This window comes from Lissotriton helveticus, chromosome 5_1, assembly GCF_964261635.1.
Source record: "Lissotriton helveticus chromosome 5_1, aLisHel1.1, whole genome shotgun sequence".
Classification (NCBI taxonomy): domain Eukaryota; kingdom Metazoa; phylum Chordata; class Amphibia; order Caudata; family Salamandridae; genus Lissotriton; species Lissotriton helveticus.
Window position 1 is genome coordinate 31458273 of NC_136065.1, and position 19652 is coordinate 31477924.

The 19652-nt window shown below is 47.0% G+C and overlaps 1 protein-coding gene across 1 annotated transcript in view; it reads left to right on the forward strand.

Moving 5' to 3' along the window:
- Nucleotides 1-19652, forward strand: part of LOC144752365 (uncharacterized) — a 229231-nt gene that overhangs the window by 165659 nt on the left and 43920 nt on the right. The window contains exon 4 of the mRNA XM_078640299.1: nt 16014-16244. Coding sequence (XP_078496425.1) covers nt 16014-16244 — 231 coding nt within the window. The remainder of the gene's footprint in view (nt 1-16013; nt 16245-19652) is intronic.

The following is a 19652-nucleotide window of genomic DNA, read 5'->3' on the forward strand; positions in this document are numbered from 1 at the left end:
TGCTCTAAAAGTAAGTCTTTTTCGAAAGCCAACGGCGAAGAACACCATTCTCCAGTTTGAGAGCTTTCATCCCCATTGTCAGAAGGACTCCATCCCCTTTGGGGAATTCCTTCGTATTCGACGAAATTGTACATCCCTCTTAGACTATGACAACCACAGCAAATCTCTAAAGGAAAGACTAATAGAAAGGGGTTACCCCCATCGCCTAGTTCGCCAAGCTTTTAAAAGGGCGAGATATTATGACAGAGATGCTTTGCTGAAAAATAAGAGCAATAAGAGTCAAGACAAAATTGTATGTGTTTTAAATCATTCAACACTCAATTACAAGATTAAAAACATAATTAATAAAAACTGGAGAATCTTGGAAGTTGAAAGCGAAATGAATCTAGAGAAACCATTGGTAACATACCGACACAACCAGAATTTGAGAGATCGTCTGGTTCATACCAGACGGAAAACTGTCCCAGTAGAGAAACAAACAACTCTGACTAATGGAGACACGATTCGTGGCAATCACAGATGTGGCAACTGTCATGCCTGTAACTCCGCGATTATAGGCAATAATCTCCAACACAATGACAAAACGATTATTCTAAGATCATTTACAAATTGTCGGAGTAAAAATATTGTCTATTATATTGTATGCCCATGTGGGTTGGCATACATAGGTGAGACAGGGCGCGAATTCAGGCTAAGATTTAGCGAACATAAATCGTCAGTAAGAACGAACAAGTTGACATCACCTCTGACTCAACATTGTATAGATCAAAATCACAACGAGTCAGAATTAAAATGGTGTATTCTTGAAAAAATTCAATGCAGGAAAGGTGAACTACCTGAAAGAACTAGGAAAAAGCGAGAATGTTTTTGGATTTTTTACTTTGATAGTGTCAGAAGGGGCCTCAACGAAAATATATCTTGGTATGTAACAGAATAATTCCCACGGGTAAAATAAACATCTTAAATACGTACTGAGAAAGGAGTTGAGAGATATTGATCATGATGTCCATATTATTATATTATACAAAAGTGATGCAGGAGATTTCCACTTTTGTCCAAATACTGAATTTTGGTTTCCTTTGATAAATAAATGGCACTCTTATAAATTCGATCATAATCCCCCCGAGAATAGCATTCAAAAGATATTAAATCTGAGTGAATAAATTCTTGTAAATCTGGAATAATAAACAGGATATATTGCTGTATTTATTTTTTTGTATATCTCTCCTTTTTCCTAAAAATTTGCCACCAATACTGAAATAATGTCCTTACTGAAACTGTAATGTATGGATATGGTAAATAAGGACATAACAATAAGAGAGATAAACATAAGATATTACAGTGGTAAACATCGATCAAGAACACCATTCAGTAATGGCTGTCCTGTTTTGCGATCACGTGATTGTGGCTGTGGCGCTTTCAGTGACGACATGGAGCCGACAGAAGAGTGGTAAACACAATTGAACACCACTGAATAATGGCCGCCATGGTTTCGACCATGTGACTGTTTTCGTGGCGCGAAAACACCATTTAAATAACTGAAGTAGATCAGTAATACTCCAGGCTACCGGAGCGTTACGTAGTTACACTGACTGGATGTATACCGAGGCTACGAGAAATATACAAAAGTAAGTACAGCATAGGTGGGGCCAGCATTGTGTAATAGGTTAAACTCAAGAGAGTAGTTTAAAAGATAATTAAAATTTTGAACGTTCGTGTTTGACGATTATGTCTTATCGTCTATTTCAGCCTACGATAAATTACTTCTCCACGTACTAAAATTTGGAAGAACTCGGTTACGATTTACTTCGTGTAAAACTTCCGTTGTTAGAAGTCCCTTTCCTGGAGGGTTTTAAAGAAGCCGAAAATAAGGTCAGTAATATTATCGTTAGTGCATGTTAAATATCTAAGCACTTTACTGCGTTAGGTTCCGTTTAGACCGGGTCTCTCTGTTTTGGTTTTTGCAGACAAACACCGGTTTTAAACTAAAAGGAAGACAACAAGCCTTCGCATCTGTAACTATTCGAAGGATCGCTGCCCGATAGAATTGTAAGCGCCCTGAACGCGAATAAAAGAATAAACTCCTTTATAAAGTTTCAATATAGAAGACAAGTGAGAAAAATTGTTTTTGCTCTGATACAGGAACTCTTAAGAATATTATCTCAAAAAGCTCTGGATTTGCGATCGTAACCGGGTGCGAGACCATTGAAAAACTGAAGGTACACCATATGTTAAGACTTTGTCTAACTTTCCCTAGGTGTCAGTCTTTATAAATAGAAATGTGGTAATAATTGCACATATAGAAAATAGTCTTTACCTCGTGAGCTATCTCTGAGAATGGCATAGTTGACGAGCACGTGTATGGAAAAATCTCCTTTTTTTGAAACCACTCATATAGGTTTAATGATGTGCTTGTCTTAATTGATAAGAAGGTTTTTTGTCCATGATTAGAGCAACAAGGTGATGTGGCATTGCTGGTTCGGGTCCTACCTCACAAGAGATAAAGTAATTAAATAATTAAATGTGTAAATAAGCTGGTTCTTTTTGGTGTACATAGGACAACGCAATTTATTATATTGTTGTAGAATTACCATGAATTAGTAGGAATAAGTGAAGCAAATGTATGTCATTTTTCGTTACAGATACCCGACCATGCAGGGGTTATAAAATATCGTTTGGAATATCTGTGTATTCTGCAAGAAAGGTCCTGAGGAAGGTGGTTTTATACCGCCGAAACGCGTCGACCTTGCGTATAAATTCGCACTTCAACCTGCGATCCCTCAGACGCAGAATTGGGAGTGAATGTAGTATGTATGATGAGAGTATGGTGTATGGATTTGTAAGAATGTTATCTTTTTTGAATCTGCTTTCTCTGCATGGAATGGTTTTTTATTGATTGCAGTGTAGTACTATGTGTTTTATATTATGTGTTTTTGGAAATGTATAAACTGAGATGACAAATTGATAAATGACAAATTTTGTACTATAAAATATAACTAAATAATAAAAAAATAATAAAAGTATAAATCCCAAAAAAATGGTTATGTTGCCACTATGTACTAAAGTATAAAAGTAAAAGTGTTGGAGGTATATCACTAGAATTGTAGAGGTCAAGGGGGAATATTCCTTATAGTAGCATACAGGAGCACAACCCTCTACATGTATACTGGTGGCACATCAAAGGAGCACACTCCTCTACCTGTATACTAGTGACACAGCAGAGGAGCACAACCTTCCACCTGTATACTAGTGACACATACAGGAGCACAACCCTCCACATGTATACTAGTGAGACAGCACAGGAACAGACCTCTGTACCTGTATACTAGTGACACGGCATAGGAGCACATCCCTCTACCTGTATACTAGTGACACAGCAGAGGAGCACAACACTCCTCCTATATACTAGTGACACATACAGGAGCACAACCCTCTACCTGTATACTAGTGGCACATCACAGGAGCAAGTCCCTCTACCTGTATATTAGTGACACATACAGGAGCACAACCCTCCACTGTATAGTAGTGACACATACAGGAGCACAACCCTCTACCTGTATACTAGTGATACAGCACAAGATCACAACCCTCTACCTGTATATTAGTGACACATACAGGAACACAACCCTTTACCTGTTTACTAGTGGCCCATCACAGGAGCACGATCAGCTACCTGTGTAGTAGTTACACATACAGGAGCATAACCCTCTACCTGTATATTAGAGACATGCATAGGAGCATGTCCCTCTACCTTTATACTAGTGACACAGCACAAGAGCACGCCCCTCTACCTATATACTAGTGACACGTACAGAAACACAACCCTCTACCTGTATACTAGTGACACAGCAGAGGAGCACAACACTCCACCTATATACTAGTAACACATACAGGAGCACAACCCTCTACCTGTAATGCTAGTGACACAGCAGAGGAGCACAACACTCCACCTCTATAATAGTATCACATACAGGAGCACAACCCTCTACCTGTATATTAGTGACACAGCACAAGAGCACAACCCTGTACCTGTATACTAGTGACACTTACAGGAGCACAACCCTCTTCCTGTATACTAGTGACACATACAGGAGCACAACCCTCTTCCTGTATACTAGTGGCACATCACAGGAGCACGTCCCTCTACCTGTATATTAGTGACACAGCACAAGAGCACAACCATCTACCTGTATACTAGTGACACTTACAGGAGCACAACCCTCTTCCTGTATACTAGTGACAAATACAGGAGCACAACCCTCTTCCTGTATACTAGTGGCACATCACAGGAGCACGTCCCTCTACCTTTATACTAGTGACACAGCAGAGGAGCACAACCCTCCACCTGTATAGTAGTGACACAGCACAAGAGCAAAACCCTCTACCTGTATATTAGTGACACATACAGGAGCACAACCCCCTTCCTGTATACTAGTGACACATACAGGAGCACAACCCTCTTCCTGTATACTAGTGGCACATCACAGGAGCACGTCCCTCTACCTTTATACTAGTGACACAGCAGAGGAGCACAACCCTCCACCTGTATAGTAGTGACACAGCACAAGAGCACAACCCTCTACCTGTATATTAGTGACACATACAGGAGCACAACCCTCTACCTGTATATTAGTGACACACACAGGAACACAACCCTCCACATGTATACTAGTAACACATACAGGAACTCAACCCTCCACCTGTATACTAGTGACACATCACAGGAGCACGTCCCTCCACCTGTATACTAGTGACACAGCACAAGAGCACAACCCTCTACCTGTATATTAGTGACACATACAGGAGCACAACCCTTCACCTGTATACTAGTGACACAGCATAGGAGCACACCACTCTACCTGTATACTAGTGACACAGCAGAGGAGCACAACACTCCTCCTATATACTAGTGACACATACAGGAGCACAACCCTCTACCTGTATACTAGTGACACATACAGGAGCACAACCCTCTACCTGTATACTAGTGGCACATCACAGGAGCACACCCTCCACTGTATACTAGTGACACATACAGGAACACAACCCTCTACCTGTATACTAGTGGCACATAACAGGAGCACGACCATCTAACTGTATAGTAGTGACACATACAGTAGCACAACCCTCTACCTGTATAGTAGTGACACTGCACAGGAGCACGTCCCTCTACCTGTATACTAGAGACATGCACAGGAGCATGTCCCTCTACCTGTATAGTAGTGACACTGCACAGGAGCACGTCCCTCTACCTGTATACTAGAGACATGCACAGGAGCACGTCCCTCTACCTGTATACTAGTGGCACATACATAAGCACTGCCCTCTACCTATATACTAGTGGCACGTCACAGGAGCACGTCCCTCTACCTGTATACTAGTGGCACATAACAGGAGCACGACCATCTAACTGTATAGTAGTGACACATACAGTAGCACAACCCTCTACCTGTATAGTAGTGACACTGCACAGGAGCACGTCCCTCTACCTGTATACTAGAGACATGCACAGGAGCATGTCCCTCTACCTGTATAGTAGTGACACTGCACAGGAGCACGTCCCTCTACCTGTATACTAGAGACATGCACAGGAGCACGTCCCTCTACCTGTATACTAGTGGCACATACATAAGCACTGCCCTCTACCTGTATACTAGTGGCACGTCACAGGAGCACGTCCCTCTACCTGTATACCAGTGACACAGGGTGAGACAGAACCTTTCAAGTTTGTGAAGGTAATGAGCGATCTGACCTCTTCCCTCTCCAGTGTGGGGTCCCGCAGGGCTCCTCATTGAGCCCTACATTATTTAACACTTACATGGCCCCCCTGGAGGAAGTGGTCTCCCCCTTTGGGATAAAAACCATCACATACGCTGATGATACCCAAACGGTGGTTTCATTCTCGCTAGATAGTGCCCAAATCAAAAACCTTCATGACTGTCTCGAAGGGATCTATCATTGGATGTGCGACTCAAGGCTGAAATTGAATGGCTACAAAACCGAGCTTATGCTACTGGGACCCCAAACATCACCCCTTCCCAGTACAATGTGGCCATCCTGCCTAGGTACCCTCCCTCAACCCAAGATGGAGCTCAAAAGTTTGGGCTTCTGGCTGGAACGGGATCTTTCACTTAAAACCCAGGCCAAAAAAACAGCGGGTACCTGCGTAGGCCTACTTCGCTCAGCCAGGAAAATCCTCCCTCTGCTGCCAGCACCTTCTCAAAAACTCCTAATACAAGGTCTGATATCATCCAGGCTAGACTATGGCAATGCCCTATTTCTGTCAGCCCCTGAAACAACTTTGAACATTCTGCAGAGAACTCAAAATGCCGCCGCTAGACTTCTGACAGGCACCCCCCCGTAGAACATCAGCCAAACCTGCACTTAGGGCACTTCATTGGCTGCCAATCCGTGAAAGGGTCTTGTTTAAGGCTCTATGTATAGCACACAAGGCTCTACAAGGCCTTGGCCCTCCGTTGCATAAAATCGCGCTCTTCCCTTACAAACCCAATAGGTCTCTGCGCTCCTCCCATGGCAATTTGGCCACGGTACACAAAGTCAAGAGAGCCCGAACTGGAGGACGCCGTTTCTCAGTTGCAGCCGCAATATCATGGAACGCCCTACCAACCCATCTACGCGCGGAATTGAATCACAACAAATTTCGCAAACTACTTAAAACTCACCTTTTCCCACAATAATTTTGCGCACACCCCTTTCTTTTCTGCTTCCCCCCTCAGTTGCTAGTACAATCCCAGTGCTGGGACGCCCCCGAGCAGCCATGCGCTCTAGAAATCCTGCTTTCATTTCATTTCATTTCACTTCATTTCATTTCACAGCATAGGTGCACATCCCTCTACCTGTATACTAGTGACACAGCAGAGGAGCACAACACTCCACCTATATACTAGTGACACATACAGAAACACAACCCTCTACCTGTATACTGGTGGCACATCAAAGGAGCACAAACCTCTACCTGTATATTAGTAACACAGCACAAGAGCACAACCCTCTACCTGTATATTAGTGACACATACAGGAGCACAACCCTCTACCTGTATTACTAGTGGCACATCACAGGAGCAGAGGAGCACAACCCTCTACCTGTAAATTAGTGACACAGCACAAGAGCACAATCCTCTACCTGTATACTAGTGACACAGCACAAGACCACAACCCTCCACTGTATACTAGTGACACATACAGGATCACAACCCTCTACCTGTATACTAGAGACATGCACAGGAGCACGTCCCTCTACCTGTATACTAGTGACACAGCACAATACCACAACCCTCTACCTGTATACTAGTGACACAGCACAAGACCACAACCCTCTACCGGTATACTAGTGACACTTACAGGAGCACAACCCTCTACCTGTATACTAGTGACACAGCAGAGGAGCACAACCCTCCACCTGTATACTGGTGACACGTACAGAAGCACAACCCTCTACCAGTATACTAGTGACACTTACAGGAACACGTCCCTCTACCTGTATACTAGTGACACAGCAGAGGAGCACAACCCTCCACCTGTATACTAGTGACACAGCAGAGGAGCACATCCCTCCACCTGTATACTAGTGAAACATACAGGAGCACAACCATCCACATTTATACTAGTGAGACAGCACAGGAACAGACCTCTGTACCTGTATACTAGTGACACAGTCAAGGAGCGCGTCCCTCTACCTGTATACTAGTGACACAGCATAGGAGCACGTCCCTCTACCTGTATACTAGTGGCACAGCAGAGGAGCAAGGAGCACACCCCTCCACCTGTATACTAGTGACACATACAGGAGCACAACCCTCTACCTGTATACTAGTGGCACATCACAGGAGCACGTCCCTCTACCTGTAATGCTAGTGACACAGCAGAGGAGCACAACACTCCACCTCTATACTAGTATCACATACAGGAGCACAACCCTCTACCTGTATATTAGTGACACAGCACAAGAGCACAACCCTGTACCTGTATATTAGTGACACATACAGGAGCACAACCCTCTACCTGTATATTAGTGAAACATACAGGAGCACACCCCTCCACCTGTATACTAGTGAAACATACAGGAGCACAACCCTCTACCTGTATACTAGTGACACAGCACAAGAGCACAACCCTGTACCTGTATATTAGTGACACATACAGGAGCACAACCCTCTACCTGTTTACTAGTGACACAGCACAAGACCACAACCCTCTACCTGTATACTAGTGACACAGCACAAGACCACAACCCTCTACCTGTATACTAGTGACACTTACAGGAGCACAACCCTCTACCTGTATACTAGTGACACAGCAGAGGAGCACAACCCTCCACCTGTATACTGGTGACACGTACAGAAGCACAACCCTCTACCAGTATACTAGTGACACTTACAGGAACACGTCCCTCTACCTGTATACTAGTGACACAGCAGAGGAGCACATCCCTCCACCTGTATACTAGTGAAACATACAGGAGCACAACCATCCACATTTATACTAGTGAGACAGCACAGGAACAGACCTCTGTACCTGTATACTAGTGACACAGTCAAGGAGCGCGTCCCTCTACCTGTATACTAGTGACACAGCATAGGAGCACGTCCCTCTACCTGTATACTAGTGGCACAGCAGAGGAGCAAGGAGCACACCCCTCCACCTGTATACTAGTGACACATACAGGAGCACAACCCTCTACCTGTATACTAGTGGCACATCACAGGAGCACGTCCCTCTACCTGTAATGCTAGTGACACAGCAGAGGAGCACAACACTCCACCTCTATACTAGTATCACATACAGGAGCACAACCCTCTACCTGTATATTAGTGACACAGCACAAGAGCACAACCCTGTACCTGTATATTAGTGACACATACAGGAGCACAACCCTCTACCTGTATATTAGTGACACATACAGGAGCACACCCCTCCACCTGTATACTAGTGAAACATACAGGAGCACAACCCTCTACCTGTATACTAGTGACACAGCACAAGAGCACAACCCTGTACCTGTATATTAGTGACACATACAGGAGCACAACCATCCACTGTATACTAATGACACATACAGGAGCACAACCCTCTACCTGTATACTAGTGGCACATCACAGGAACACGTCCCTCTACCTGTATACTAGTGGCACAGCAGAGGAGCACAACCCTCCACCTGTATACTAGTGACACAGCACAAGAGCACAACCCTCCACCTGTATACTAGTGACACAGCACAAGAGCACAACCTTCCACTGTATACTAGTGACACATACAGGAGCACAACCCTCTACCTGTATACTAGAGACATGCACAGGAGCACGTCCCTCTACCTGTATACTAGTGGCACATACATGAGCACTGCCCTCTACCTATATACTAGTGGCACATCACAGGAGCACAACCCTCTACCTGTATACTAGTGACACAGCATAGGAGCACGTCCCTCTACCTGTATACTAGTGACACAGCAGAGGAGCACAACACTCCACCTATATACTAGTGACACATACAGGAGCACAACCCTCTACCTGTATACTAGTGACACAGCAGAGGAGCACAATCCTCCACCTGTATAATAGTGACACATACAGGAGCACAACCCAGTTCTGCAAGGTTTGTATAAAGATGGAACCAAATCCCATTATCTTCAGAAACTCCCAAAGGTACACCCAACAGACTCTATCAAAAGCCTTGGCCGCGTCTAGAGCGACTACAGCCAAGGGTTCAGTCCTCTGAATGGCCAGATCTATATTGCCTATTAAGAGCTGCGTCTGCTCCTGAATATGTCTTCCTGCAACAAACCCTTTCTGATCCGAGTGTTTCAACTTCGGAATCAATTTTGCCAATCTCCCTGCCAATATGCCCATGAAGATCTTATAATTGGCGTTCAGCAGGGAGATTGGACGGTTGGAGTCCGCCTTTTTAGGGCCCTTACTGGGTTTTAAGATCAAAACGATTGTTGCCTCCTTCCAAGACTTGGGCACCCTACCGATTGGACAATAGACTGAGTTAAAGGTAACCCCCATTGCATACAGGAGCACAACCCTCTACCTGTTTACTGGTGGCACATCAAAGGAGCACAACCCTGTACCTGTATACTAGTGACACAGCTCAAGAGCACAACCCTCCACCTGTATACTAGTGACACTTACAGGAGCACAACCCTCTACCTGTATACTAGTGACACAGCACAAGAGCACAACCCTCTACCTGTATACTAGTGACACATACAGGAGCACAACCCTCTACCTGTATACTAGTGACACATACAGGAGCACAACCCTCTACCTATATACTAGTGACACTTACAGGAGCACAACCCTCTACCTGTATACTAGGGACACATACAGGAGCACAACCCTCTAACTATATACTAGTGACACTTACAGGAGCACCACCCTCTGCCTGTATACTAGTGACACTTACAGGAGCCCAGGCCCCCAGCAGGAGTGGAGACATACCTGACTCCACAGTATTCCTAGGTCCAGCTCTTCATGGTGACGCTTGAGAGACAAACCTCTCTCATCAGCTGAAACCCTCCTATTCCAGGCTGGGGTGTGATATACTTCACCTGATGGCTCACACTCTGGTATTCTACGCTAGGGTGTGACATACCTTACCTGATAACTCACAGCCTCCTATCCTAGGCTAGGACAAGATGTCACACCAACCTCCTCGTCCATCCTCTGTAGGAATTTGCTGTAAATGACCTGAAGGAACTGGTGCTGTAACATTGGTTTATCTGGTAATTCTTGATCTCTTGTTTTCACAGCACAAAAGTCATAATCCTGGTATAATTATGAATATGAAATTACTACATTAGTAATTCCACATCACTCTCTATGGGATAGATAGTAGGATACCCCGTGAGCATCTCCTCGGCAAACACAGCCAATGTCCTTTCAGCACAGGGCAGCCCGCACTCCCTAAATGTTGTATGTTCCATTCCCAGTGCTGAAACTTCCTGTTTCACATCTTTTACATTCTATTTTCTCGTATGAGCCGCTGGTGAACCGAAGGCGCGTCAAAGGCAAGCACGTCTGCACGTCTGCGCCCGTCTGCGACCCGTCCGCGACCAGCACCAGGAACCCTGGACCTCCGCCCCGCCAACGCTACGACCCAGCAGCACTCCACGCACTCAACCCAGGCTGCAACAACAACTGCAAGCTAGCATCACCAGCCGACACCCATGGACCCTTCAGCTGTCACCGCTGCCGGCACACCTGCAGCACTGCCAAGAACACGGATCCAGCACAACCCGCCCACAAGAACACAACCGAACCGAAGACCCTGCAATGCATCCTCCTCAACGTCCGATCCCTCCACAAACACGCCACAGAAATCTGGGACCTCCTCGACAGCACCACCCCAGACGTAGCATTCTTCACCGAAACCTGGACCAACACCACCTCGGGACCGGACATCGCCATCGCCATCCCCCAAGGATACAAGATCTCCAGGAAGGACCGCCCCACCCACCCAGGAGGAGGAATCGCCATCGTACACAAATCCAGCCTCCGCCTGAGCACACTCCCTGACGAGTCCACAAAACTGATGGAACACCTTCACTTCAAGATACTGGCCAGCCCCACCGCCGCCCTCCGAGGAACCATCATCTACCGACCAACTGGACCCCGCAGACCCTTCGCCAACTCCATCACGGACATTATCTCCCCGCAGGCCATCGCATCCACCAACTACACCCTGCTGGGAGACCTCAACTTCCACCTCGACAATCAACTGGACCCCAACACCACATGCCTCCTGGACAACCTCCACAACATTGGACTCCGCCAGATCGTGTTCGAGCCCACGCACTCAGCAGGACACACCCTCGACCCCCTCTTCATTACAGGAAACTCCATCACCTTCAGCCACACCACCGAACTCCCATGGACCGACCATCGTTGCGTCCACTTCACCTTCAGAACACCCACCTTCCACAGACACCAGCACCTGCTTCCACAAAGAAACTGGACCAAAATCACCGATGACCAGCTCACCTCCTCACTTAACAACTCCACCCCAACCATCGCGGAAAACGACGACCCCAACACCGCAGCCCGAACCCTGCATAGATGGATCTCGGACAGCACCAACACCATAGCCCCCCTCAAGAAAAACAACAATACCCGTCCCAAGCAAGCCAGATGGTTTACCACCGAACTTCGAGAGTCCAGGCGCACATGCCGCCGCCTCGAAAAGGCCTGGAGAAACACCAAATCCACAGAAGCCCACAACAACTTCAGAGCCGCCACCAACGCCCACCATCAACTCATCAGAGAAACGAGGAAAAAAGCGATTGAAGACAGAATCTCCACCCACGCACACAACAGCAAGGAACTCTTCAGCATCATCAAGGAGTTCGCCCAACCCACCAGCGAGTCTACCGACATCCCTCCCTCACAAGACCTCTGCGACAAATTCAGCATCTTTTTCCACCACAAAATCAAGAGCATCTACGACAACTTCGACGAAGACAACCAACACACTGAACCCTCACCAACCACCCCGACACCCGGAAACCAGCGATTGATGACTGGACAGCCCTCACCACCGAAGACACACTGAAGACAATGAAGTCAATCCACTCAGGGGCCCCCACGGACCCCTGCCCCCACCACATCTTCAACAGAGCCGCCAACACCATCGCACCCATGCTCCGCCAAACCATCAACCGCTTCCTGGCGACCGCCTCGTTCCCCGACGACTGGAAACACGCCGAGGTCAACCCCCTCCTAAGGAAACCCTCAGCGGACCCCACCGACCTCAAAAACTACAGACCCATCTCCCTGCTCCCGTTCCCAGCGAAAGTCATCGAGAAAGCCATCAACAGCCAACTCGCCACATTCATTGAAGAACACAACATCCTCGACTCCTCCCAATCCGGCTTCAGAAAAAAACCATAGTACGGAAACCGCCCTCCTCGCCGCAACAGACGACATCCGCACCTTACTGGACAAAGGAGAAACAGTAGCCTTCATCCTCCTCGACCTATCAGCGGCGTTAGACACAGCCTCCCATCGCACCCTAATACGCAGACTCTACGATGCAGGAATCCAGGACAAGGCCCTCAACTGGATCTGCTCCTTCCTCTCCGGCAGGACGCAGCGGGTCAGACTCCCCCCTTTCCTCTCGGACCCCACACCTACCACCTGCGGAGTCCCCCAGGGCTCCTCCCTCAGCTCTTCAACGTCTACATGGCTCCACTTGCCCCCATCGTCAGAACCTACGGACTCAACATTGTGTCATACGCAGACGACACCCAGCTCATCCTCTCCCTATCCAACGAGCCCAACACCGCCAGACGCAACTTTCGAGAAGGCATGGAAGCCGTCGCCAAATGGATGAAAAACAGCTGCCTACAACTAAACACCAACAAAACAGAAGTACTCATCATGGGCCCAAACCCCGATGCCTGGAGCGACACCTGGTGGCCCACCGCCCTCGGAAACCCGCCAATCCCCACAGACCACGCACGCAACCTGGGAATCATCCTGGACTCCGAGCTCAAAATTAACCGCCAGATCAACTCTGTCTCATCTTCCTGCTTCCACACCCTCCGCCTCCTTCGTAAGACCTTCAAATGGATCCCCCTCGAACACCGAAAGACAGTCACTCACGCCCTGGTCACCAGCAGACTCGACTACGGCAACGCACTCTACGCCGGAATAAACAAAAACCTCATCCGCAAGCTACAGAACATCCAGAACGCCGCCGCAAGACTGGTCCTCAACCTGCCAAAACACTGCCACATCTCCCAGCACCTGCGCACACTCCACTGGCTCCCCGTCGAGGCGAGAATCACCTTTAAGATGCTCACCCACGCACACAAGGCCCTCCACGGCACCGGACCAGCATACCTGAACAGCCGACTCAAATTCCACGCACCCCAAAGGACCCTACGATCAGCCCAGCTTTCCTACGCCGTGGTCCCCCGCACCAGAAAGACCAGATCGGGAGGCCGCTCCTTCTCCTTCCTCGCGGCCAAAGCATGGAACGCCCTTCCGCTCCACCTCAGACAGACAACATCGCTCCCCATCTTCGCAAGAAACCTCAAAACCTGGCTCTTCGACAGACCCCCTCCTTGATGGAATGGAACCTGCACCCCCCCCCCCCCCCCCCCCCACCCCTAGCGCCTTGAGACCCTTACGGGTGAGTAGTCGCGCTTTAACAAACTCCTGATTGATTGACTCTCACTTGACTTAAGCCAGTCTCTCCTGTTGTGTGTCGATTTAGATACAGTATATAGGTTTCCCGATTTACACCCTTATATAGGCCCAATTTACTTTGCTCTTATTTAGGCATAGATATCCAATCCTTATTTAGGCATTATCCATGCTAACCAAATTCAGGCATGACTCTCATTCATGAAGTTCCTCTGCTCGACTTTTACGTCAATACTGGCATTCTTAAACACCTACAAGGTATAAATATACCCTCACTTGCCATGACAAGTCACGGCTGCATACTTGCATGGCTTGCCATGGCAATTCGGAAGGAAGTCGAGTCCCCGCCTGACGCAATGACCAGACGCTGTCATCCTCCTTGCAAAGAATCCAGCTCCAGTGTTTCTGACTCCCCTTGCGGGGTGTTAGAGATCGAGACCCGGAAAGAGATTCCAACCTCTCTCATCCTAAGGTATGGAGCAGACTAGAACCTAGAGGGACTTTAGGCAAATCTTGGCAACACCAAAGTAAACTATAGCCCAACTAGACTATAGAAAAACAGCACCTACTTCTTACCTCGTACTACACTTAGGTTAGGTACACCGGGGTAGAAATAGCTAGAAGCACCAGGTGAATATTCACATTTTTGCCTGTTACTTATGTATGTATTTTTATGAATATATGTCATAACTACAAACCATGTTATTGCAGTATTATATTATCTTATGGCTAACGCTGTACGTATTATACTTTGCATTCTGTCTTTTGATTGTAGCAGTTCATATCTCTTGCACGAGAAATAAGACTGTTCAATAAACCCTTTTTATTGAAACGCCCGTCTACCTATTTCTGTGTAAACTCTGTAGAAACGAAGCATGCACGATTGACTGAGTAAAACTGTTATCTATTGTTTCCACAATTCCGAGACTGTTCCGATTCTAAAGGGAAACAAAGTTGTCATGTTTATGCAGTTGTCAGAAACTAATCCCTTCTTGTTTATTCGAGAAGTTTCTAGTGACCTCCGAGTTAGCTGGCACACACATGTAATTACGTTTTATGTACTCGATAGAGGCATACTGACCTCAGTCCTATGCTAGAACTATAGTGTATATTATTCCAATGCGCAGAGCCTATCAGGGATATAGGAACTACGCTACACTCCACTCAGCCTGTCTCTGGGACTTTGACTGCGGTGAATTCTCTTCCGTGCACTAGCTCCATGGATCGAGTGTCTCTGCCTGCAATGGGTTCTCTTCCGTGCACTCGCTGCATGGATCGTACGTCTCTGCCTGCAGTGTGTTATCTTATTTGCACTCGCTCCATGGATTGAGCGTCTCAGCCTGCGGTGGGTTCTCTTCCTTGCACTCCCTCCATGGATCGAGCGTCTCTGCCTGTGGTGTGTTGGCTTCTTTGCACTCGCTCCATGGATCGAGTGTCTCTGCCTGTGGTGCGTTCTCTTCCTTGCACTTGCTCCATGGATCGAGCGTCTCTGCCTGCGGTGAGTTCTCTTCCATGCACTCGCTCCATGGATCAAGCATCTCTGCCTGCAGTGGGATCTCTTCTGTGCACTAGCTCTATGGATCGAGCAAATCTGCAGCTTCGCAAATTCTGACCTCTCTACAGTTCATGAGGTGTGTGAGGGAAGGGGGAGGGAAGGAGTGTGAGAAGGACAGAAGACGGTAGAAGGGAAGGTAGTAAGAGTTTGCAGGTCAGAAATTAGGAAAAGCACGCTAGTGTTCTGAAGAAACTATGAACCTCTCCACCTCCTTCTGGACTCCCACTCTAAGGACGGCTTGTAGTAACCTTTTTAATATCTAACCATCTTTTCTTTGCTCCTGACAGGACACGTTAAGAATTGAGAAACAGAAAATTGAATCTGAGTTTAAAAAACTGCAGCAGCTCCTGAAAAAAAATAAGCAAACACTGCATAAAACACTGGAGGAGATGGAGAAGAAAATCACCATGGTAGAAAATGCAAATATCAAAAAACTGTCCAATCAAATCACCTCTCTCAATGCCCTGATAATGGAGATAGAAAAGAAGTGCGAGGCATCGGCGTGGGAATTCCTAAAGGTGAGATGCTGTTTGGTAAATACAACAAAAGAAGGAAGTGGATTATTCATATTTTGTGTGCAGTGTTACATGTGTCAGCGGAACACACATGATCTCCTGTCAGGGTTAATGCACAGTGACACCATGCACTCTGACAGGCGCACAACAGACAGACATTTTTATTTTGTTGCCTTCGATGCTGAGAGCTCAATATAACATACAAACTGTTGACTTTACATTAACTTCTTACAGTGTCACATACATGTCAATAACCCATCTCAATATGGAGACAAGTTGTTTTATATTCATGCATTTTTTTCTGTTATGGGCGTTGCAGCACACCAACCAATCCCAGGAACAGTAATTAACATATGGAGAAAGGGAGCAGTATGTAAAAAAAGCAGGATAAAAATGTGCAGCATAATCAGAAGCAAAATAATGAGAATTAGAAAGAAACCAAGTTTCTCAGAAGTATGAAATCACTTATTTCTGTTCTACAGCGTTTACTTTTTTCTAATGGACACTACATATTATTAACCTAATGTTAGGGTGAACAGTGAGCTTTATAATTTGTCATTTAGAAAAGGTAATGATTTTATAAAAATATTTCTTTTTTGGCATGTTGTTATATCACAACAGCAGATCACAGATATATATCAATAAACATATCCGCACTTAGTTCACACTGTAAACAGTAGTATGACCACATATCAGCAAGCAATGTAGAAGTGGAATTTGTGTACATGGAAACGTGTTGTTCCAATATTATAGCAAATGGAAGTAACAAAGTTGTTATAGCTACATCAGGGTGATGCCAAAAATAGAAAGTTACGGTTATAATAACAAAAACTGCCAACAACAGATTAGGTCCACAGGGCGACAATTGAAGCACAATAGCAATGATCACTGTAAGAACAGGATGTATGGCAGGAGCATCTGTTCGAGGGGGATGGGAAGCGCAGTGCACACAGAACATCCGGCCCAAAAAAGCACCCAATGGGCCGAGGAGACAGACCAGGTCTCCTAGGTCCCCCAACGAAGGGCACAGTCGAGGCCAGCGTTGACGCAGAGCCATCGCACAAAACCAACCATCACACAGGGGTGTCTGATTTGTCAAGGAGTTTAAGCACTTAAGTATCCCAGAGGCTTGTAGCCCCACCACCCCTTCGGAGATCGTGGTCATGAGACATGGCATCAGCCTCCGCTACTGCCCATTTATGTACCCCTTGGATGCAACATTCCACCGAGGGGTCTGTGCTGCCTTCCAGGACATTGCTATCAGGCGCTTAAATAGAGCCGTGACCAGGTCTACCAATTTCATTCAGTGTTTGATGCGTTTCGTCCGTTTAGCAAGCTCTTGCGAGCATGGCAGAGGATCGGGAGGTAAGTGCACATCAATTACTGCCAACATATGTTCCATCACTTGCACCGAAACCTGTGCTAGTGTCGGATAATCCCACACCATGTGTTAAAAAGTCGCTTCTGGGTGTCCAGAGCGCGGGCACAGCGGGGCCACACCTGGGAACCTCTTGTGGAGCCGCTGCGGTGTAAAGTAGGTTTGATGTAAATAATGAAACTGCGTAAACCTCAGGTGGGCATTATATGAAACTCTCTTCACATGCTCCACTGCTTTCCCCCACTGTTTAACTGTCAAAGCCCCCAAAACACTCCTCCCATCGAGGCTTACTTTGTAGTGCATGGTCCGTGTCAGCAGCCTGCTGAGATATGAATGTCATATTACGTTATGTTAACCTGATTTGTAAAGCGCACGGCTACTCAGCAGAGTGTCCCGGCACTCAGGCTAAGGACAACAGACCAAGGAACCTAACTTGACTGCCTGAAGAGGCATGTCTTCAGTTTCCTCTTGAAGGCAGTAATATTACTGACCAAATGGAGGTCTGCTGGAATTTTGTTCCAGTTGAGTGGTCTCAGGTAAGAAAATAATCTCACGCCTACTCTAAGACGATTGATTGGCGGTAGAGGATGAACGAAGGGTACGCACTGGGATGTATTCGCTGATCCTGTCTCTGAGGTAAACCACGCCGGCGCCGTGTAAGGCCTGATGAGCCTTATGCATTAAGACCATGGCCTTAAAAACACTCTTCTTTTTATAGGGATTAAGTGGAGGCCTTTAGATGAAAGGACATGTGAGACCTATTTGGGAGTCTGAGTAGCAGTCTAGCTGCCAAATTCAACCGCCTGGAGTCTATTGAGGAGAAAATCAGGGCGACCGAGGGAGAGGGCATTCCCATAACCCAGTCTCATGTGTAGGGCATCGTGACTGCCCTTCTGCCCAATCCATGTGTTAGGATACACTGTATCCTATAGTTTGATGGTGGTTCCTCTTGTCTCACTTACAAAATGAGTGCCTGTGAGTAGAAGCCGGGCTGCCACCCGATGAAACAATGTATAAAACCGGAACAGTCTAATAAAGGTTCAGGGACGGACCGGAAAGAGTTAACTTCCTTTCGGCCCTTCTCCCATGCAGGAACAGGAACTCCCCCTTTCGAACAACAGCCAATGGAATGACGCGTCTTGGAGGAGACAGTAGCAGACAGGGAGATCCCGAAAGACGCTGAGGTGTGCGTGTTCAGGACTCGGGAGACGGAGGGAACAGACCAGAGCACTCCTGAGGAATGAGGACGAGAAGCAGACAAGCCAAACGAGGAACAAAGACGAGAAGCAGACAAGCCAAACGAGGAACAAAGACGAGAAGCAGACAAGCCAAACGAGGAACAAAGACGAGAAGCAGACAAGCCAAACGAGGAACAAAGATGAGAAGCAGATGAGCTCATCGAGGAGCGAGGACGAGAAGCAGACAAGCCAAACGAGGAACAAAGACGAGAAGCAGACGAGCCAAATGAGGAACAAGGACGAGAAGCAGATGAGCTCATCGAGGAACAAAGACGAGAAGCAGATGAGCTCATCGAGGAGCGAGGACGAGAAGCAGACAAGCCAAACGAGGAACAAAGACTAGAAGCAGACGAGCCAAATGAGGAACAAGGACGAGAAGCAGATGAGCTCATCGAGGAGCGAGGACGAGAAGCAGACAAGCCAAACGAGGAACAAAGACGAGAAGCAGATGAGCTCATCGAGGACGAGAAGCAGACAAGCCAAACGAGGAACAAAGACTAGAAGCAGACGAGCCAAATGAGGAACAAGGACGAGAAGCAGATGAGCTCATCGAGGAGCGAGGACGAGAAGCAGATGAGCTCATCGAGGAGCGAGGACGAGAAGCAGACAAGCCACCCCAATGACGTGCGGAGAGAGCCGGCGTTGAGCAGGAGGAGTGGACGGAAGAGTGGTGGTCACTCCCGGAGGACGTTGTAACGCCGTCGTAGCTCAGGAGAACTGCGGCCCCCGTGGTATGTGAAACGGGGCAAGGGTCACAGTAATCCGGGAAGATGGGGGGGGCGGCGAGTCCGAGGG